The sequence below is a fragment of the Natator depressus genome, chromosome 1 (genome assembly GCF_965152275.1).
Source record: "Natator depressus isolate rNatDep1 chromosome 1, rNatDep2.hap1, whole genome shotgun sequence".
Classification (NCBI taxonomy): domain Eukaryota; kingdom Metazoa; phylum Chordata; order Testudines; family Cheloniidae; genus Natator; species Natator depressus.
The window spans coordinates 109,604,911-109,628,373 of NC_134234.1; the positions used below are offsets into that span (position 1 = coordinate 109,604,911).

The following is a 23,463-nucleotide window of genomic DNA, read 5'->3' on the forward strand; positions in this document are numbered from 1 at the left end:
GAGCCGCGCTCCGGCACGAAGGGGGCGGCCATGGCCGGCGAGCCGCAGAAGAAGCCGCACCTGTCGGCCCTGGTGGGACACACCAACGGGCTCACCAAGCCCGCCTCGCTGGCGGCGGCCGCGGGAGCCCGGGCCGGGGGCGCCGCCACCTCCAAGAAGCTCGTGATCAAGAACTTCAGAGGTGGGCCGGGGGTTTGGGGGTCGGGAGCGGGCGAGTCCCCAGCGCCCGGCGGCGGCTCGAAGCGTCCCGAGTTTCTCCCGCACGGCCGGGCTCGGCCGCGACCCCGGGCTCATCCTGTCGGCCGCAGCCAATGGACCCCGCGGCCCTTTCCTGACCTGAGTTTACTCAACTCCTGGCCCTGCTGCCCCCGCCCCTTCCCCGGAGAGGGAGGCGGCTGGGAGGGGCCCTGACTGCGGGCTGCTGCGAACAGTGACAGGCAGGGCAGGGTCAAGAGCGGCCGCCTGAGGACCCTGCCCTGTGGTTTGGGGGGGCGGGGAGGCGGTGTGTGTAGCCTCCGGACCGCTCTCCAGCCCGAGCTCAAGGGGCCTGTGGTGCACCCTGCGCCCCATGGAGGGCAGCAGCCGCCGCCGCCAGAGCCGCTCCTCTGGTCATGTGGTGTGGGGTCTGCTCCAGCTCCTTCCTCACCAACAGATAGGTGCCAGGCTGGGTTTGCTCTGGAAACGGACTGTGAAAAGGTCTTAACTTGGCTAACTTGCGCGCGGTGCCTCCCTCCACAGCTACAAGGGCCCTTAGTCAGCCAGCCTGTTCACTGTGTATAGCCAGTCACTTTTTTGGCAAACAAGGGCCTGATCCTCAAGGAAGTTAGGTTTCAGAGTAGCAGCCGTGTTAGTCTGTATTTGCAAAAAGAAAAGGAGTACTAGTGGCACCGTCTCTAAGGTGCCACTCGTACTCCTTTTCTTTTTTCAAGGAAGTTAATTCAGCTTACTTACATATATGAAGTTCTGAGCACAGGGGCCCTAGTGTAGCTCTCATCTTTAGGTCTCAAAGACAGGTCAATATTACTGGGGTGCTGGAACAGTTTTTCTACTGGGGGTGCTGATGATGGAAACCATGTATTTGGTGTTTGTTATTACTTCAAGCGAGGGGGTGCAGCGGCACCCCCAGCACCTTAAGTTCCAGCACCACTGAATATTACCATCACTGTTTTACAGAGAGGGGAAATAAGGCATAAAAAAGTGATTTGTCCATGATCATGCAGCGCATCAGTGGTGTAGTTGGCAGCAGAACCCAACTCCCCTGTCTAACCAGTCCTGTGTCTGGCATCTGTACTGTCTTAGTATTCCCTTTCCTCATCTCAACTAAGTGATGCAGTTTATATATAGACAACAGTTTTTGTTGCAGTCTTTTCCACTGAATGCATCCGATGAAGTCAGCTGTAGCTCACGAAAGCTTATGCTCAAATAAATTTGTTAGTCTCTAAGGTGCCACAAGTCCTCCTTTTCTTTTTGCGGATACAGACTAACATGGCTGGTACTCTGAAACCAGTCTTTCTGATGTTTCAGTTAACATATATTTTATTACAGAACATGCTGTTATGTGTAGAAAGTTCTGTTACACACAGTGTAGTTAGAGATAATGTATATCAATGGTTTGGTGGTCAGTTACTCTTTAAAGAATATATAGAAAATAAATTTAGTATAGAGAGTGTTGAAACTAGAGTGGTGTCAAAGATGTTGCAGTAGACCCACATTAGTGTGCTAGTGTTTGGAATGTAAGTTTAAGCTTTATTAAATAAAAAACCTTAAATTGCAACACGTACTTCTTGTGTGCATTCTGAGATAGTATCCTTGGATGTTTTACAAATTTTGTCCAGAATCATGCAAGCTGCTCTAGCTGGGCAGATGTATTTTAGTAGGGACCTATGCATGTGAAGAGGGGCAGCCCCTGTGAAGCTTCTTACAGGAGCAGAGCCTTTGTATGCCACCATTCAGAGATAAAAATGGCACTTAGTGGCTTTTGCCGTATTATATGGTATTACAAATATTCCTTTATTTTAAAAAAATATTTCAAGCTTAAAGTGTGAAGTGAAATCCAATATGTCTTTCATTTTATTAAATTATTCCAAAAGTATTTTAAAAGATATAGCTTTAAGTAAGCTTGTATTGTGGGTTCAGTTTCTGCTTGTATCTGGTTTTACAGAAAGACCTAAATTGCCTGATAATTACACACAGGACACGTGGCAGAAGCTTGATGAAGCAGTGAGAGCGATACAAAGTAGCACCTCCATTAAATACAACCTTGAAGAGCTCTACCAGGTAAGAGTCAAGGTTTTGTGGGGTTTTATTTTTGTTTTGAACTAGGAAAGTGTTAGAGCATAATACTGATTGTCATAAATGGGATTTTTGTGTTTGCAATGTATATCATCTGGCTACTGATAAGGTCAATATTCTGCTCCTAACGTATGTTTGCCATTTTCTAGATCAGTGTCTCCCCAAATGTTGTCCTTGGAACTTTCTGGTGGTCCATGGAGAGCCAGCAGGATTGGGGCCTGTGATAAATTAAAGTTGGGGGAGGGAGAAGCTTCGTTTTATGGACACCCAGCCAGCCAGTTAGCTATAAAATCCCTCTTAGTAGCTGTTCTCTACTTGCCTTACATGTAAAGGGTTAAAAAGTCTCTCTGGGTTACATAGGTAAAAGGAAGGGAATGGGCACTTGACCAAAAGAGCCAATGGAAAGACTAGAACTTTTTAAAATTGGGGAAAAAAACTTCCCCTTGGTCTGTCTGCTGTTGTTCTCTGGAGAGAGGGAACAGAGCAACTATGGTGTAAGAAGCTTTGGGCCAGGTATGAAAAATCACCTGAATCATACCTAGAAACTACTCACTTGAAACCCCCAGATACGTAAGTAGGTCAGGAAATGTTTAGGAAGACGTGATTAGGTTTATCTCTTTTTATTTCTTTATGGCTTGTGAACTCCTCTGTGCTAACCACAAATGCTTTTGTTTTGCTTGTAACCCTTAAGCTGGACCTCAAGGTTATTCTTGATGCTTAATTCTTGTAAGTGTTTTTTTTTTAACTCTAGCAATAGCCTAAGTTTCCAAATGTATTTTCTTTCTTTTTGTTTTTAATAAATTTTATCTTTTTAAAAAACAGGATTGGATTTTGTCCTAAGAGGTTTGTGCACATGTTGTTTAATTAGCTGGTGACAACAGCTGATTTCCTTTGTTTTCTTTCTCAGCTCTTCCCCGGATTGTGTGTGTGTGTGAAAGGGCTTGAGGATACCCCACAGGAAGGAATTCCTGGGTTCTCAGAGGGGTTTTGCACTTGGGTGGTGGCAGCATCTACCATCCAAGGTCAGAGAAAAGCTGTAACCTTGGAAGTTTAATATAAGCCTGGAGTGGCAAGAATTAATTTTTAGAGTCCTTGTTGGCCCCCACCTTCTGCTCTGAAAGTGCCAGAGTGGAGAATCAGCCTTGCCGGGGCCCATCTAACTAGCTAGTCATATTGAGGGCTGTGGAAGGATACATTTTGGCAGGGGTCAGAATGGGGAAAAGAGAGGGGAATAAGTGGTCATACTCTCCCAAACTCTGCTGGTTCTGGATGTTGAAATGAGATGTTACTCTCACTAGATTATGCAGATACTCATAGTAATAATTGGTTCTCTACCTTGCATGCTTTGGTCTGCAGTGAAATAGTTAACAAAATTACAATATTCATTATCACAATTAAGCTTCAGAGTCAACACCCCTGGTTCAGACCTGGGTGGGCAACAACACATTTTGACTATTATATTTACATGACAATTAGAGACTTTAAAACTCTTGTTTAAAATAATGAAACAACATTGCATGAAGGGGTAAATGACATATCCATTACTTATTTCCTTCTTTACTCCCTTTCTGTTTTGTTTTTAAATATGGACAGTTTTCAGTTGTTTTCCTCAATATTCTTTTTTACAGCTTGTGTGTTTTATGGCACATAAAATAAGAATATTTATAAATTTCAGTAACTGCGGCATTGCAGAACCAAGGCCCTCGTCCTGCAAGATGCACCACCTCTTTGTGCAACTGAAATGAGTGAGTTTCTACGTGGGCATGCATGGAACTCATTGCTAGAGCCCTGTGGGGATACAAAACTTGTATCCAAATCCAATTTACAAACATGATCTGCAGATATCTGCATCCACATGTGTTGATATAAAGCAGATATCCTCATTTTTGCAGGGCTCTATTCATTGCAGTATTGGGGCCTAAGAAATTGTATATCACCAGAAGTGGTCTACAGGTTTCATTGGAGTTCTGTGGTGGTTTTGGGGTCATTAGCAGAAAGCATGCTGGGAGCTAGCAGTCTGCATTGGGTGTGAATGTTAAAGACCTAGAAATAATAATTATTGGTAAAGGCTTGATTGCCCTTTCCTTCCTGATCCTGTGGGGGCATTTAACATATAGTTCTAAAAATACTTACTTTCTTTTTTTATTCAGTACTACCTTTAGAATAAATGGATGTAAATTGTTCTTTTAAATAGACAACTTGACTTGTAGTATTTACATTCTGGACATTGTAAGACAGCAACATTTCAATTGAATAACATTGATCCATATTTAAGGGTTTTAAGCTCGAGGCTGAAAAATCGTAACTGTTTTTTGTGCATTCTTATTTGAAAAAAGTCCAGATGTTTGTCATTTTGTTTGAATTGCTTTCAAAAGCTGAGAGGAGATTATAGTAGCACGGGCATGAAATCATCAAGTCCTGGACAAGAATTTTGGTGGGTGGGAAGGAAGGGAAGGGATGGGGTGGATTTTTGGATACGTCATAAAAGAAAAAGCAAGGAGATTGCTGTTTTACCTGTTTGCACACTAATTTGCAAAACTTAATTCATAATGGCAATTCATTAATTCATAATGGATCTTCCAGTCATCAGTGCTAATTAACAAGGTTCCACTTTGTGTTTCTGTGCACGCTTCTTCGTTCACCTAGAGAAGGAGAGAGAAGATAATTCAGGCTTGAGTAGAAATGTGATTACAGATCATTTTAAGTATCTGATGTTGGATATGAAATCATGCACAGGGAGGAATTTGTGTGTATAGGTTCTCTTTATCCTCTGATCTTTGTGGTCTTTACTCATCATTATGAAAGGAGACCAGCATGCCTGCAGAAACCCATGTGTTAAGTAGGTTGGTCTGCCACATAAACAAAAGCTATAATCATCTGTCATTTCCCATGTTGTTGTTGATTACTGCAAATAATTACTGGTGAGTAAAGTCTAATTAAAATCAGTCACTGAGTTTTGAAATTTGGGAAGAATTTGCAATAATGATGCCTAAGCCTACAGTGCTTGCTAAAATATTTAGCTTGGAGATTTTTGGAAAAAGTAGTGATTTTGTACAAATAATAGTTGTGCCATATCTGAAGTCTCACTCTTCTTCGCCGATCTGAGCCTTCAGCTAAGCTAAAAGTAAAATAAACAGAGCAATGCTTTTCAAATGCTTTGTAATTCCTTTACTCCAGGGTTGGTGATTTCCTAATATAGAATCATAGATATGTAGGGCTGGAGGGAACTTGAGTCATCTAGTCCATTTCCTCCTCTCCTCTCTTTCTCCTACCCCCGCCCCATGCTGAGGCAGGGTCAAGTATACCTATACCATCCCTGACAGGTGTTTTTCTAACCTGTTCTTAAAAACCCATCATTGGTTCGGTCTATGGGGGTTTGAATAGCAGTGCTCACCAAAGTGCTGTGCTGTAAATCCCGTGTGGATGCCGTGGGCACAAACTAAAAGGTCCCTAGTTCGTATTAACATAGTCCAAATTGCGTGGTAATGTAGATAAGTACTATAATTCTATAATAGAAAATCACCAGTCCTAGGGTGATGGCGTTACAAAGCATTTGATAAAACATAGCTTTGTTTGTTTTTATATATGGTGCACTAGAGAGGAAATGCACTGCTACTTCCACTGGTGGTGATTTATGTTCTGGCTCCAGTGGATTAATTGTATTTCCTTTTCCCTTTGTGACATACTCAGGGTACAATCTAGACTAATGACTAGCTGTGTCACTCCTGTCTTCTTAGGTGGGGTGCCTTTTTACACTGCATTGCTATTGTAGCCTCCAGTCTGGACTGCTCACAGCATCCAGCATGTAAGTTACTCCCAGCTGTGTCTGTGTGTGAGCTGTAGCTAGACAGACACACTGTGGCTCTGACCACCAGGGTGACCTCAACTCACTCGCAGTCTTAGACTTTCCCTCAGAAATATATGTCCTGTACTGTTCAGCCCTCTCTGGGACAATACAAGTAAGTAGAAGTCCATTATTCCTTTAAGATAGTAATAGAGCCAGCTTATTATTTCAAATAGTTCTTCAGACACTGCAATTTAAACACTGGATTAGATAAAACAGTAAAACAAATTTATTAACTACAAAGAGAGATTTTAAGTGAGTACAAGTAGTGAGGCATAATAGTCAGAAATGGTTACAAGAAAATTAAAGATAAAACACAACTAATGCCTAACTTAGCAAATTGTTAAATTCAAAGCAAAGTTTTTCTCCGCACATGTTTTCAATAGTCTTACTGGTCAAACTTCTTAGGCCAGGACCACTTTTTCTGCTTAGTGGCTGCTTTCTTTGTCCTTTTTTTGTGCGGTACATCAATGGATAGAGAGGGAGCAAGAGGGAAGAGTGGGTGCCTTGGGCGTTTATTCCCTCTTTTTATAGTGTCAATCTCCCTCTTGGAAAACATTTCCATCTGTGAGTCAGGAGAAAGAGTGTCTATATGTAAGGATATTCCCTACTGTTTTTAACACCTGTTTGAACTCCCTTTGTCTCCCTTCCTGCTTGATGACTCTGTTCACTGCTTAAATGCAAATTAAGCAGAGCACAGATTCCTTTGTTTGAGATAGACCTGTTTGCCCACCTTAGTTTGGAACGTGTGTTAGTAACATCATATGGGGAAGTCTTATAACTTCACATACAATATTGCCACACATTTTATCAGGACAATATTGACCAGCAAATTGAGTCTTCAAATTATACCTTACAAGACATACCTTATTACAATAGTGATAGGGTGTGGCCACAGGGGTACATTCTGTTACACATACCCAGGGTACAATCTGGGCTAATGAGTAGTTGTGTCATCCTGCCCTCTAACCTGGAGTGCCCTTTACACTGCTTTGCTGCTGTAGCCTCCAGTCTAGATTTCTCACAAACAGCTTCCAGCATGCATGTCACTCCCAGGTAGAGGTGTGTGTGTGCGTGCGTGCTGCAGCCCGCCCGCCAGCCAGCCAGCCACAACTTGGCTCTCTCCAGCCCCGGTTATATTTCATGATGACCCCAACACACCCGCAATCTTAGACTTTCCCCCAGAAATGTATGTCTTGTACTGTCCAGCCCTCTCCTGGATCTCTCCTGTGGCCACTAGATGGTGCTGCAGCATCGCATTTTCCCATTCTCCAAGTTATCTGGGGTTTTGATTATCTGATCTGGTCCCGGTCTCAATTAAACTGGATAAACAGGGGTCTGCTGTATATATGTGAGGCAGCGTGGATTGCAGTACCTTTATTGTGCAAGTGACACCCAATTATATATCTCTGTTCCATCATTTCTAGAGGATAACTAAGCAGCAGTCTGTCTACAGAATGTCTAATGCAGAAAACATGTTTGTTGGAGGAAATAAAAGTAATTCTTTTTCCTCTTGATGGAAATAATTAGTGTGCCATTTGTCACTCATGCTTGTTACTTGGTGCTCTTGTCAGACCCGTGGTTGCTTCTGAATGTTCACGTATCAGCTGTGGTCCAACATATTTTTCCTTGAAACCATACTTGGCAAGGAGATTGTGATCATTCTTGAATATGACGCTCCCCTTGGTTATCCACCACAATGTCACCTCCAGATTGCAGAGAACTCTACTTATGTCTAAACAAGCCTGTTCAGAATATGGCTGCTGAGGTGGAGTGCTTCATTTGGGGAGCATAATGCACTTGTGCTTCACATACTGCACTGAAACTCTATTTCACTCTATTTATTTGAGTGAAACTCTAAGGCTAGTTTTGCTGAGTTCCCAAACAGTATAGTTAGTTAGCAAACGGTTAAGGTTGACAAGTAGTACTCCAAACAAAACTTACTATTATAGCCTCGTTATTAAAAACTATGGTTATGTTCAGTTAAGTGCATAATTCTGCAGCAAGGTTCGTACCACTCATTAACATACACACAGAATTTCTGTCTGAGTAACGACAACACTAATTCTTCCTCTTAGAGACACCACCCTCCAGTCTTTACTTTTTTTGCCTGACCCTGAGAACCCTTAATTGTGTGAGGAACTCTCTCTCTAAAGGCTTTAGGAAAGTCTCTCTAGATGGTTGTAGGCATATGAAATTTTAAAATAGTACCAGTATAGTTACTGTATCCGCGTAATTCTATTTTTCCTTCATTGTACTTGTCATAAGGGGTTTACATAGTCTGTAGTGTCTGTAAGATGAAACCTTAAACTTCAAGAGTGATCTAGACCTAGGAGGCATACACGTTTGGATACACTAGATCTTTATTTAATGATGCTTGCATGCTTGTTATATCACTTGGTAACAGAGTAAATAACAGTGTGCTTTTTGTGTCTAGGTATGTTGAGGTTATAATAGTATTAAAGAATGGAAAATAATGGCTTTCTCTGTGCTGTTGGTCCAATTAGAAATTTATAAAATATACTTTTTTTTTTCCAGAGGACTGTGTGTGGAAGTAAAGTAGTTGCTGGGCAGCAATGGGGCAATCAGTTACTTCGGAGGGAATTCTGCTCCAAAAAATTAAAAATTCTGCGCCCAGTATTTTAAAATTCTGCATATTTTATTTGTCAAAATAACACAATATAATCACACCACTTTCAATTATGTTGGTAATTTATTTCAAAATACTTGTCAGAAAATAATTGAAAGTGGTGTGATTATATTGTGTTATTTTGACAATTAAAATATGCAGAATTTTAAATTTTTTTTTTTTTTTTTTTTTTTTTTTTTTGGTGCAGAGTTCCCTCAAGTACCAGGGTTCTGTGTGGTGCAATCTGAGTGCGGGCAGCTCAGTGTGGGGGTCTGGATGCGGCGGAAAATCTGGATGCACAGGGGCTGGACGCAGGGTTCTGGGTGGAAGGGGAATGGGGAAGGGGAGTCCAGGTGAAGGTGGTAAGGGTTCAGTGGGGGAGGGGTGGGGGGTCAGGGTGCAGCTGGTTGGGGCTCAGTGTGGTAGTGGTCTGGGTGTGGGGGGCTCCCGATGCAGGGGGTGAGGCTCAGTTGGGTGGGAGTTTCATTGCAATCAATGCTCAGTACTACAAAGAAGGAAAAGATAAAGCTGGGTTAAAAACCTTGGACATAATTGACACTGAAGGGCGTCGCAAGTCTTCGTACGTGAAAAATCAAGTAAAAGCTATTTTAGAAAAATTTGGGATCAGTGAAATGATTCCAAACTCTGAGTGGTTTAAACCATTTGATGCTCTCTTCAATGATTATTCTTAAGGTGAAAATCTGGTTGACAATCTTCTGGGTCAAAAACCAGCTTGCTCCTCCCTTAACTTACCCTCAGTCACTTTCTTTATTCTCCTTAAGGCAATACTGCAGAAGACTTTACCAAGAAAGGAGTGTAACACCTTACCAATTGCTTAGGTCACCTTTCCCTGGTAATCTGATTATAATGTCATTTCCCACTGTTCTGGAGGCTTTTCCTGGTCCCATACTTTGAAGACAAATTTGTTGATTTTATCAGTGGACTCACCTCAAGCTTTCAACATTTCCCTGGTGTCTTGGTCTTCACATGCCTCTATCCCAAGCTTTAACCTTTTTTATTGTTGTTTGCAGTGTTGTAGCCACGTTGGTCCCAAGATGTTAGAGACATAAATTAGGGGAGGTAATATCTTTTATAGGACCAACTTCTGTTGGTGAAAATGAAGCTGTGTATGCTTGTCTCTTTCATCAACAAAAACTGATCCAATAAAAGATATTCCCCCACTCATCTTGCCTATCTTTCTTTATTATGTCTTTCACTTTGAAATGTGAGATGTTACAATGTCTAGTTCTGGGTATTTTTCCTTTGTCAAAGTCCAGTAGTTTTTTGTATTCTTGATATGTTTAGCATCCCTGGAAAGTGATCTGCCACTTGCTTTTTTTGTTCTTTTTATGTTGTTATTTCCTGGTTTATCTTTGACAGGCCCTCCTGATGGTGTAAATTTACCAGTTAGGAACTTGTTGAGTCAATGAAAAAGTGTTTTTATAATCACCTCTTTCAGCAGTAACTGGTAACATTAGTCATGGACTTCCTCTTGTTTCTCTCACACTGCTTTTCACTGCTCCATCCTTTTTAAAAAAAATTTTTTTTTGCTGCTCTTTTTTCTGGAGTTGTTTATGTTTGCTTTGACTTGTTTCCTTTCTTTCACACAGTTCCACATATCTTTACTTATCCAGATTTTAGGTTACTTTGTCTGGAAACCAGTTGTTGTGGCATTATTTTTAAACAGCTGCCATCTTGACAGATGGATGTTGACTTCTTATGGTATCTAACTCTTGTAGCACCGGAAATCGGTTCTTCAGTTCAGTTTGAAATTGCTGCTGCAATATCTTGTCTATTAGCTTTTTACTGTCAATTTTCTTAATGCTTTTGGGTGGTTTGTTTTTCTTGAGTGGATCACTGGTCTTTACACACACAAATTGTGGCCACCTCGGACATCAGCTCCTCTGTATGCTTTGACAACCTGTGCAGGTTCAACAATCTCTAAGTAGCGATCACAGTGCTGTCTCATATATGTGTATATAATTAGAAGTCCACACAAACTGCGTATGAAATACTTTCCAATTTATTCGTAAAATGCATAGAAGGTTATTATGCTCCTAAAATATTTAAGATTAAGAGTAATGGGACTAACTGAAGACACAAAAGTAGTGAGTTAGATTGCTAGTTAACATAAGTATGAACATATGATTAAATTTTTGCTACGTTTTTCGTGAGGAAAAAGACTAAGGTTCATATAGTGCCTTTAATATATTTAAAAATCATATTGACCCCCATGAAACAGGACTGCCAGAAATAATTCTGAATGTAACAAGATGTTAGATTAAACAGACTACGGAAGGACATAGGGCAAAGATGGTTCTAGATTTTTTTCTTAAGTATTTACTAGTAGAAAATTCTTGGAATAATATTGATAAAAATGACAAGGGGCAGAGCATGATTAGCTATCAGAACAGTATTATATGCATTGACAGACAATGGGAATGTGTAAAATAAATGTAAACAATCTCAACTAATGGCATAATTAAAAGATCACATCACAAACTCACTCAGTTTTCTATCATATGTCATTTTCATGAAGGTTTGGTGGCATAAAATCACCCCTTAATTAGCAACACATACTGTATATTTGGAGTCTTCAGATCATTCTTCTCAGCTCCTCTTCCCTACAACATAACCCAAAATGTGTAATAAAGACCCAATACAAGATAAAAAGAAAATAGTAGCAGAAGCTTGAAATGATGTGGGGTTAACAAGTATATAGTGTTTCATTAACCTCAGTTTCAAAATACGTGACAGTTTTATTAAACAGGGAGACAACGCAATGTTTCTGTGGAATAGAAGGAAATTTAGATATAAAATTCATGTAATGAAGTAGTTGAGAAGTATCTTTTATTGGACCAACATATGTTGGTGAGAGACACAAGCTTTCAAACTCTGTGTAAGTTTGGAAGCTGGTCTCTCTCACCATCAACTGAACTTGGTCCAATAAAAGAAATTACCTCACCCACCTCCTCTCTCCAAATTTAGTTTTGACAATTTTAAGTAAGGTCTGTAGTAAGTTGTTTAGATTTTTTTTAAATTCACTTATACAAAATTATAGGTGTATATGAAAGGAAAAATTTTGAAGGAGAATGATTTATAACTCTTTCGGACTATAGTAATGGAGACTAGAAAGGGGTCATGCTAGATAAACCAGTTTTATTATCCTGGGAAATACCCAACAGGAACGTGGAGCAAAATGGGGAGAGAAGGTGAATAGTAGAGAGAGGAACACAAGGGTAGGAAAGGGAAGACAATGGTAAAAGTGAATAGAGGGAAGATGAGGAGTAGAGAGTTTAACAAGAAGTGAAAAATTAAGTAGAAACTAATAGAACTAAAACAAAGATATTAAAATGGAAAATATAGTGGGAAGTAAAAGAAAAGGAAAAAACTAAGGTTAGAAAATTGAGACTAAGAACAGAAAAATCTGTAAAAGGTTATAAATGACAGTGTGGAATACCGAGAGGGAAAAAATAAGTTTAAAAGATTTCCTACAATAATATAAAGTCAAAATGTGTGAAGTGGAAGAAAGGACAGGTGAACATGAAAGCAAGCACAAAACAAGGATGAAAGTAAGTTTTAAAATGTGATTTCAATGGAAAACACATTAGTGCTGAAGATCACAGTATTTCAGATACAGATGCATGGGTAGCTGAGATCAACAGAGATGAAATATGGAGATCAAGCATCTGCTTTCATATATTTAACTGATAAATGTTGAAACTAAAGGACAGGGTAGGAAGGATATGGAAGAATGGGAGGAGAATAAGTTAGGGGTATATGAAGAGCAGCAACACTGATTACTCCTGAGGAAATTCTATGCCACCGCTGCACAGCAGAAAATGTCACACCCACAGAAATTCCTCTGATTAAAACTGACCATGTAGATCACTGTTGCTACCACAGTTATATAATTACAACAAAACTTGTACAAATTATATCAAGCAAGGTGTCTATGCAAAGGTTATGATTTGCTGAATATGATTTTGCTATTTGCATGTAGGTATCATTTTTGTATTTGAAGTTATGAGTATTGGTTCTATCAGGGATTTGGAGCAATCAAATTTTTGAATTGCTCTGCTCCAGCACCAATAGTGACTGCTCCAGCTCCGCTCCAACTCCGCTCCTCGCTCAGAGTCAAATTAATTTTTAACTAAATAAAAAAGTGCATACTGTAATTTTGAAAAAACATTTTTATTCAGACTTTTAAAACAAATGTCATCAACAATGATACAAACTAGAATCCTTCATAATTCAGTCTGTAAAAAATTATTGCAGTAATCAAGTCGTCTTTCATAGCCTGCCGCAAATCATTTAAAATTAACTTTAAAGCCAAAAACAGTCGCTCTACACTAGCTTGAGTTGTTGGCATACTCGAAGCAATTCTACAGGCAGCCTGAATGTGGTGTGGGTAGCTGTGAATGGCCTCAAAAACAGACTTAACTTTTAGCCTACCAATAGACTATTGCCTCACAATCTTCCCAAAAGTTTCTCTCAAATAATACGTCATTACAATTATGAATCGCAGAAACTCGCCAGTGTCTTTCTTGTTTATCTGATTCCGTTTCGAAGGCGTCATCTTCTGAAGAATTGGTGCTTGAATTATCTCCATTTCTCTGTGATGGTTGAAGACATCTCAGGGATGGACGCTCAAACAAGTTCAGAGTGGAGACGGAAGTTTGAGAACAACCTGCTACTTCTGAAGGAAGTGAACTTTCCGAAACTGCAAATTCGATTGTTGATGACTCCTTTTGTTGTTTCGTTTTCTTCAACCTCTTTCGCCGAGTTCATGAATGTAGCAATAGATCTTGTTTTTCGAGTCATCGAGCAATATCAAGGAGCCCTTCCTTTGCCTTTGGTATTTCCCTTGAGGTAAGAAGAATCCGATACTGTGGGTCAACAAAATCCAGCAAGGAAATGAATATTGTCAAACAGCTTCTCTTTGCATTTCTGCATGGAGGATAGAATTCCTTCTGCAATTTGTCCACCATTTTCTTGCAAGAATTTTGACAGTTTTCGCCATTCGTTCATTAAAACTCCTGGGGTTACATCGACAGCTTGAAGATTCATGGTTGTTTGGTTTGGCTTTGCCAAGAGGTCTCACAGGTTCATTCAGCTTTTGTTAACTTGAGTTTTCTTGTTCCAGCAGCAGCCACTTGTTCACAGTAAGATTGAAAAATGAGAAGCCGATCAATCATCGCAAATGTTGAACCCCAGAGAGTCACAGTATCCAGTGATTGAGCTACCTGATGTAGATCAAGCAGAACACTTCGAATACTTGGGGTTCGTAGTTTGACAATGACTTGTCAAATTTTTTCCAGAAATTTCTTCGCATGTTCTTTGTTCAGTCCATCCCAGATTGCCAACTGAAGAGTGTGAATACCACACCTCATCAGTCGGACTTTTGAATTGTCCTCATGAAGCCATGTTTGAAGTATGAAGCTAGGGTCATTAACCCATTGCGCAGCAGCATCCATGTTGAGTTCGATTTCATCCATTCCTTTTGTTCCTTCATCAGGCAAAATAGCTTCAGTTCTGTCCACATCCCTGTTCTCAGAGGTAGAAATGGTTTCACTGTCCTCGCTGAAATTTTTGACAGCACACATGTCATGTTTGCTGCATTGTCAACACAAATGCTCAGCACTTGCATTTCACTGATAGAGCATTTCACACGATTCACTTTGGAACATCTTGTGGTATTATGGCATGCCAATAAAAATGATCATCCTCAAGGCTTTCTATTGTGGTCCAGTGTGCACAATTTAAATAAATGCAGGCTTGAGCGAATGGTTCAGCATAGACATAGGTGTCAAACTATGTCTTCTAAATGACAGCTCAACCAACATGCATATGAAGACCAAAAGACTGTCCAGCATTTCAAAAACTTTCCAGTTATGAAAAAATAAATTTAATGAGAACCCTAGCAACTCCCAACTCAAGCATTAGAAGGCAAAGGAATGCAAGAAGTGAGTCAAAATACAGAAGAACCTCAGAGTTACACACTGACCAGACAACCACACACCTTGTTCAGAATTGGAAATATGCAATCAGGCAGCAGCAGAGACCACCTTCTCCTCCCCCCCGTCGAAAAAAAAGCAAATATTGTACAGTACTTTGTTAAACCTAAACTACTAAAAAAATTTGATAAAGTAAGGAAACTGTTTCTGTGCTTGTTTCATTTAAATTAAGATGGTTTAAAAACTGCATTTTTCTTCTGCATAGCAAAGCTTCAAAGCTGTATTAAGTCAGGGTTCACTTGTAAACTTTTGAAAACAACCATAGCGTTTTGTTCAGAGTTACAAACATTTCAAAGTTACGAACAACCTCCATTCCTGAGGTGTTCGTAACTCTGAGGTTCTACTGTACAAACCTTCACAGTAATGTGCAAGCCAGTGGGGATATCCAGGAGGAATTAATGTCACAAACTGGCAATGTGGTAGATGCATTCACCAGCTTAAACCATATTTGGTCACTGCCAATGTACAACTTAAAGACCAAACTAAGAATCTTCAACTCCAAATATTAGTTCTGTCAACATATGGATATGAAAACCAGAAATCCACCAGTTACACACATGTTTTTATGCTTTTGAAAGCAAATGCCTCAGGATTACCTAATACTAGGTATTAAATTGAATTAATTTATAACAAATGCTGAGATTTTTTTCAGAGTTGAAAAAACCCTTATCTTTAACGTTATCCAGAAGAGGAGATGGAAATATCTGGAACATGTTAAGAATGAAGACATAGCATCGGCCATGGCAGGCATGCCGTTGGGCAGCTGGAGGAAAGCAAACAAGAGGCCGACAATCTCTCTGAATACTCCTTAGCAAGGGAAAACTTATGGAACTCAACAATATTGAGGACGTTCACATTGTGGCTCGGGATAGATGGGTGTCAGAATCTAGTTTGTGCCCTAAGTGACGTGATGGTGTGAGAAGGATTCAGATTTAGAAATGAAAAATTCCATGAAATGTTGATTTCTCCCCCTTCCCTCGTAATTTGATTATAAACACATTTTAACAATAGTTCTTTTTTAGTTTAGATGGATAAATTTGATTTTTTTTCTTTCATCTGTGATGTTTTTTCCTTTAGCATCCTTCATTATGTTAATTATGCTGGAACATGCATTCTGTACAGGATATCGTTTGCTTGCTTGTTTATTTGTAACTTCCTTTGTTTTTTAGGCTGTTGAAAACCTCTGTTCTTATAAAGTGTCCCCTACACTGTACAAACAGCTCCGACAAGTCTGTGAAGATCATGTGAAAGCACAAATTCTTCAGTTCAGAGAATATCCTTTTCTTGTGCACAGTACAGTCCCATAATACTCTTAAAATTTTATATGGTAACACAACAGCAATTAATAATACAAATGTAAATAAAAGTGTAGATGTTATATAAGCATTCAATATAGATCTTTAAATCAGTCTCACAAAATGCTAGTTACCTGCTTGCCTTAGTTGAATAATTTCTGTGGACCAATAAAATATGAATAGCATTTTCATTGTCATGGTAAAAGTGACTGTCAGCAATGCTTTGTTAACCTCTTTTTAAACAGCTCTTACATAAGGAGGAGAGTGGTTGCAGGGGGAAAGTTGTACAGCAGTCCAGCTCCCTGGCTTTGAGATAGGGTGTTGGGTATTTTTCCCTTCCAAACTCTGTACATGCTACTTAATCCTGGTTTACACTACAGAGTTAGGTTGATGTAAGCCATCTTGCGTCGTCCTTGATGCGCATGTGTCTACACTTAAATTTGTCTTCCACTGAGGTAAGCACCCTGTTACAGTGATGTAGTAACACCACCTCCCCAGGTGGTGTTGAGCCATGGTCAATGTTCTGAGGTCAACGCAGCATGAGTGTAAACACTGAGGGCTTGTCTTCACTACCGGGATAAGTTGACCTAAATTATGCTACTCCAGCTACTTAGCTTAGGTTGACTTTACCCCGGTGTCCTCACTGCGCTGCGTCAATAGGAGATGCTTTCCAGTCGACTTACCTTTCTCTTCTCAGAGAGCTGGAGAACCAGCGTTGACCAGAGAGCACTCTGCCGTCGATTTAGCGGTTTTCACTAGACCCGCTAAATTGACACACGCTGCATTGATTGCAGCAGCATCAGTCTTCCTGGTAGTGAAGACAAGCCCTGAATTACCTATGTCAGCCCTAATAGTCCTACAGCAGCTGTGTCCCATAATGTCCAACACTGACTGCTCTGGTCACAGTTGTGAACCCCACTGCCTAGGGATTACAGAGACTGGAATGCCCCCCTTTCCCTCTTTAAAGAGCTATACATTTTTGAAATGCCTGCTCCTGATTATCCAGCTTGGCAAGCACATCCAGCAGCTCTTCTTTGTTGTGTGCAACTGTCCAGCCGACTGTGCCAGCTACATGCTCCAGATGCACTCCAGCTTGGAGTAGACAGGAGGTATAGGATTTCCTGGGCCTGTGAGGAGAAGAGGCTGTGCAGCTACAGTTGTGGACCAGCTGTGGAAATGTGGACATCTATGAGCAGATTGCCTGGAGGATGCAGGAGAGAGGGCCATGATACGGATCACCAGCAGTGCCGGGTGAAAGTGAAGGAACTGCGGCAGGCATATCAGAAGACTAGGATGCCAACAGTCGATCCAGTTTAGAGCGTGCAGACCTGCCATTTTTACAAAGAGCTGCATGCCATACTCGATGGAGACCCCACTGCCACCCTGCACATCATTGTGGATACCTACGAGGAACCTGAGTCACAGACCCCTGCTGTGAACAGTGAGGGCGAGAAGGAGGGACATGCAATTGGCGGGGGTCCACCTGTGTCGCAAGCCAGTACCTGTCCGAGAATCTACCACAGTCCAGTCAGTCCCAGCAGTTGAGCATGGGAAAGCCTGATACAGGGGAAGAAACTTCATGTAAGTGTGTGATTGCATTTCCCATTCAATGATGTACTGATAGCTTTGTTCTGTTAAGCTGGGGGTACTATAGACCTTTCATTAATTTACTCCTACTAGAAGAGGTAGGGTTACAACAGAGAGAGAGCTGTCCCCTCTACAATTAGGTGTGGGGACGGACACGCAGAGCAGTTTATGTTCAGAGGGATGTCCCTTCAATCCTCCTGCGAGATCTCAGTGAAACTTCCATGGAGGTACTCTGCAATCCTCTCTCGAAGGTTTTTAGGGATCGCAGTCTTATTTCTTTCTGTGCAGTAGGACGCTTTCCCATGTCTGTTGGCAATATCTTTGGCAGGCATCATTGCAGTAAACTGGCTAGCAGCATGTGGGCTTTCGTGGCATCAGGACGCCAGTGCTCTCTGTGCCTTTGTCACCCTCGAGCAAGATATCAGCTAAAATCACCACTGCCAATGGGAAAAATGGTGCCAGCATTTAGTGCCATTGCCCTATATGCATAATTTCATGCAACCGAACAATTCCCTCACCTCTGGTGGGTCATACTTGTCACAGCTGGTGCTCTGAGTGGTGCTGTGCACAAGCACTCTGAAGAAGTAGTGTCAATAAGGGTGTTTTTAAAACTTTAGGGGAGCAAGGAAAGGGAGTTCTGAATCTTAATTTTCACTTACCATTATGACTATTCTGGCAATGGTACCTCTGTGTATTTTATTTGTAGTTGCTGCCATTATAGCCTTGAGGGGTTCCCCCTCTGCACTTGCAGGATGTTTGAGCCAGATCAGGAAGAAAAAAAGAGGACCCGGGAGGACATGTTCAATGAGGTCCTGCAAGCCAGTGCTACATCAGACCATGAGCAAAGGGCCTGGAGGGTGAATAATGCAGACAGCCTGGAGAAAGAAAGAGAGTGGATAGGGGAAAGGCCTAGGAGTCCTAGCAGGAAAAGAAGAGGGAGATACACCAGGACATAATGGGGCTTCTCTGGCAGCAAATACCGATGCTGCAGACCCTTATGGACCTAGAGGTTCAATAATCATGGGCTCACTTCCCTATGCAGTCCCTGGAGAACTTCATTACAGCAACTTGCTACATCTTCCTTCAACATTTTTCATGACATCAGACGCTGCATCCCTTCCCCTACCACTCTATCCCATGGGACATTAAGAACAACCACAGCTTCACATACACTGACTGTGAAAGCCACAGTTGGTATGTGTTTAGCTAAAATGGACATAAATGTTCTTTCTGTTCCATAACTTAAGTTTTTAACATATTTGCTTTTAAATAGCAGAAATTTTTCTTTGCACTGGTTTTGTTACTGAATAAAATTCTAATCTTTTGGCAAATATTTCATCTTTATTAGTTCACATCATATGCTGCAGAGTGCCTAGCAGTACTAAAAGCACCCACTTGTTATTGCACAGTGTGACACAACTCATAGGATCAGTGACACAGTATAATAATCATAAATGTACAGCAAACACCACAAAATTACATCAAGCACCACACAATTCCTAACAGGTCCCAAAAAGAACAAGGCCAGGTGGAGCACAGTACACCCCAAAGCACTAGTGTGGCTCACTGTTAAAATATTCTTTCAAAGCCTTCCTGATCCATATAGCTCCATGTTGAGCTCTTCTCGTAGCACTTGTGTCTGGCTGTTCAAACTCAGCAGACAGACACTCCACCTCTGCCTTCCACCCTGGCAGCATCTTTTCCCCCCTTTGCTTCACAGATATTACACAGGACAGAGCAGGCAGCTATAACTATTGGGATATTTTTTTCACTGAGATCCAGTCTGGTGAGTGAAGGGATGCTGGTGTCCCTTCAGTCTACCAAAAGCACATTCATTCAGCACCTGCTGAGCCGGTAGTTGAATCTTACCTTGGTGCTGTCAAGGTGGCCAGTGTACAGCTTCATGAGCAAGGATTAAACTGTGTCCCCCAGAATCACTATGGTATTTCAACATCGCCAGTGGTAATCTGCTGGTTGGGAAAGATAGTCCCTGCTTATAGCTTTCTGAACAGTCCTGTGATCCATGCACCTTCCGTGACCAGCCAACACTGATGGCTTAGGGAGACGTGAGTTGCTATTGTATTTGAAGGGAAGAGTAGCCACATTTGGATTTCTTCATAAATGGTTTAATGGAACTCCAGAAAGCTTGAATCACCACTAGAGTCTGCTGTTGTGTGAAGTAGCCTCCACAGTAAATTCATGAAGATCTGGGATTTTAGGTGAACCCTGTGTGGGTTTAGTGAGGATTATTTAAGCCCTTGAAAGATTTTTAAAAGAATACAGCTGTTTGAACTATGTCTGCTGTAAACCAGTTTAATGGACAAAATTGATTTTTAGACACTTCCTCTCACCTCTCCTCAATGGGAAGGAGAGTTGCGTTTGATATAAGGGGGACTCCTTCTTTAACCTGTCAAAGTTATGTAGTGCAGATGGAAGCTCAGGAGAGCAACGTGAGGTATTCACTCAAAAACTGAGTCATGCCTTTGGAAGAGTTCCCAGCCCTCTGGTGGTCCAGCACTTTTTAGCAGCTGAACTCTGATCTCTAACTTCCAGCACAATTTCATTTGTGTCCAGAGAGCATCTTTACTTAATAACTTGCTGTACAAAAATGTACTGAATAAAGATAATCACTAGTATCTGGACTCAAAAAGGTGTTGATGAACTAGTTTTCCTTAGCAGGTGCTGCACAGATTCTCTGGACAGTCTTTTATTTTTAAAGAAGGTAAATAAATGCTGGCAAGATCACTGCAGACAAATGGTAAGTTGACTATTTGTTCAAAATGCAAGTCCCTGAGACATCAAAGAAATCTGGTAAATTCTGAGGGCATTGTAAAAAATCAGAAGTGGAGAGGGAGTTCAAACAGTCCTTCAGCCTTGACTGAAAGGGAATTTTCTTAAAAAAAAATCCAACCCCCCTCCCCCCCAATTTTTTATTTATTCATTTCACTCCAAACAGTAAGGGGGTCTGCACTTATCCTCCACTTGCAGTTTTTTTTCTGGGTACTTCCTGGTTGCTTATAAGCAGCATTCAACAGCTCTTGGGTGCTTCCCCAACCTATAAAATCAGAAGGGTTCAAAGTTAACATTGAAAGAACAGACAAAACATTAAACTCACAAACACATGGATAATTTCCCTCAAATTGGTTTTGATATCTTCACAGGCAGAAATGTGATATAGGACATTGGGGCATGAATCGCTAATAAAATATTCTTAATTCTCCATATCACTCGTAATGTTTAAACAATAAGATAACGGCACTTTGCAGGGATGGCAGACGGGCAGTTACGAAGATGAAGGAACAAACTGGTTGGCAACGCCAATCTCTGCACTCCTGCCACCCCAAATTAAAAATGCTGCAGGAAAAATTACCGTTCAAAGGTTTTCATGGGAATTTTCTAAACAAAACAAAAGTATTTAATTTAGTTTTCACATAGTATTCTGAAATGAAAATTTTTATTTCCTCTTAAAATGACATTTTGCTTTGGTTTATGAAAACTAAAAATGTTTGGATATTCATTTTTTAATTTTTTTTTTATTTGGAGGTTTTATTCTCCTTTCTCTTTTACTTTTCCCTGTTTTCCACTGGTTTAGAAAAAGAAAAGGTAGGAGAGGAAGACCCCCAACTTATTTACTGCTTTCCTCTGAGAAAACATTAAGAAAATATGTTTCTATTCAACAGAATTAAAAAAAAAAAATCCATTCAGAAAATTGAAAAATTTTGTTGAAATTGGAGCTTTCCTGTGAAAAGATATTTAGACTAAACCACATTTTTCCAGTGGGAAGATTTTTCAGTCAAAACATATTAACTACACATATCAGAAAGTGAAGAGAAGAGAAGGTGGCAGTATTAAACTTCTATCTCTTCCCTTCCCCCTCCACCCCCAAGAGTGCCAAGTTTCAGTGTGTGGCTTCTTTAGCCACTTCTAATGTAGGTTCTAGCATGAAATCTAAGCTGGGAAGAGGTCAGTTTTCCATATTTAATTTTTTTATAAAAGTTAAAATTGGTTGCTGGATGTGAAACTGTTGCTCAGCTAATGGGGGGTGGAAGGGGTCTTAAATAACCTACAGAATCTCTTTCTTAAAAAGAGAAGAGAGATATGGAAAAATTAAGACAACAGATATATTCATATTGATAATGAGAAGTATTTATAACCTTCCCCTATCTTCTCATCACTTTACTGGGAACTGATTTTCATAGGCAAAGGATATGTTGCATAACCCACTTTCTTCCCATCATAAAACTGCTTTTTAAAAATACATTTTTAATGTTCAATTAATAGCAGTACACCACTGCATAGTGTGCATTGGAAGTGTATTGGTGCACTTTTTGGGTGGTTGAAGAGTAGAAATAATGCAAAATATTATACCATCTTAATAGCTCTTAAAATTGACTACAGGGTTTGGAATTATTTGTGATGCATCTTACAATACAGTTTGTGCTTAGGTAGTATTGGTATCAAGGTCTACAATTTTAAAAAACTTTTACCTTTTACAAATAATCTGATTTAATACATGCAAGAATTACAATGTGTAATTAAGATGTCTTACAAGTCAATTAACTAACACGGATTCTAATATAAAATACAATCCTGTGTGCTTGTAAACAGGCAAATTGATTCAATCAGTGTTTTACATTTGCAGATCATGATTAGAAGCATTTTCTTATTTTTGGATCGTACATACGTGCTTCAGAATTCATTGCTTCCTTCTATATGGTAGGTATCTGTGTAAGTACACTGCTAACATAATTGTTGAACGTGAACTTATTGTTTTTGTAAAGATTAAACTTTACTTTCCCCCCCACGATTATTTTGTTTTGTGTATGTAACACATGTAACATCTTTCATTTCTGTAAAATTCCCTGTAAATGTATGGAGTTAAATCATGTGTGAGATCAGTTTTTGTCTGGGAATATTATATAAATCAAGTTATATTTCTGATTTTTTTTATTAATTTTCAATATTTATACAGGGATCTGGGGCTAGAGCTTTTTAGAAAGCACATTATTAGTGATAAACTAGTTCAAAACAAGACCATTGATGGAATCCTCCTCCTGATTGAACGGGAACGGAATGGTGAAACTGTGGACAGAAGCCTGTTACGAAGTCTGTTAAGCATGCTGTCTGATCTACAGGTAAGTATAGCAAACCTTACTAATAGCTACCATGCTTAAAGGCAGACACAAACTGTGGACCTTTCTAATTCTTCTGGTCCTACAGGAATAACTTTTTTCTAATTAACATGTGCTTTGGAATTAAAACCATATTTACCATTTTTTAGGATCATGATTAAGTTTAGTAGCTATACATATAACTGTTCAGTGTCTGTCTATAGCTTAATTAATTTTCCACTAAAAATCTATTGTAGGTAAATTATTCAGTAAAATAAAACTGAACATGTCATTTATTCTTTAATACCAGCGGCTAGATTGAAGTTTTAGTTTAGTGAGATTTTTTCCAAAGAAAGTTAATTCCATCCTGTAGTAAGTCTCTAATAATACACTTAAAAATACTGTATCTGCATTAATGTGTCTGTATCTTTGTTGGCTACTCCTTGTATTCATCACATATACCTCTAGCAATACTGTGTTTATTAGGTATGAACTAATTTGGATGGCTTGACACACATTTATAAAAGAAGCTTAAATAGGGATGCTCCTTCGGGTGGTACAAGTAAGTGGCCGTATTAGCTGTAACACCTATGCCTGTTGCTCCCCTCCAACCAAAAAAAATCTGGGAAACCTCATTTGAATCCATATTAAAATGATTAAAGAATAGAAGTCTAGTACTGATTTCCTT

General features: G+C 40.1%; 1 protein-coding gene across 4 annotated transcripts in view; it reads left to right on the forward strand.

The window, feature by feature from the left end:
* The window catches only part of CUL4A (cullin 4A), an 80,385-nt gene continuing 56,922 nt past the window's right edge, over positions 1-23,463 (forward strand). For 2 of the 4 annotated variants that reach the window (XM_074963934.1, XM_074963961.1), the window contains exons 1-6: positions 1-181; positions 2,162-2,277; positions 15,952-16,055; positions 20,353-20,422; positions 22,307-22,380; positions 22,637-22,799. In XM_074963934.1, coding sequence (XP_074820035.1) covers positions 31-181; positions 2,162-2,277; positions 15,952-16,055; positions 20,353-20,422; positions 22,307-22,380; positions 22,637-22,799 — 678 coding nt within the window. In that variant the 5' untranslated portion in view covers positions 1-30. Of the gene's footprint in view, positions 182-2,161; positions 2,278-13,385; positions 13,638-13,914; positions 14,049-15,951; positions 16,056-20,352; positions 20,423-22,306; positions 22,381-22,636; positions 22,800-23,463 lie in introns of those variants that run through there. The other 2 variants (XM_074963952.1, XM_074963943.1) reach the window with 2 other exon arrangements.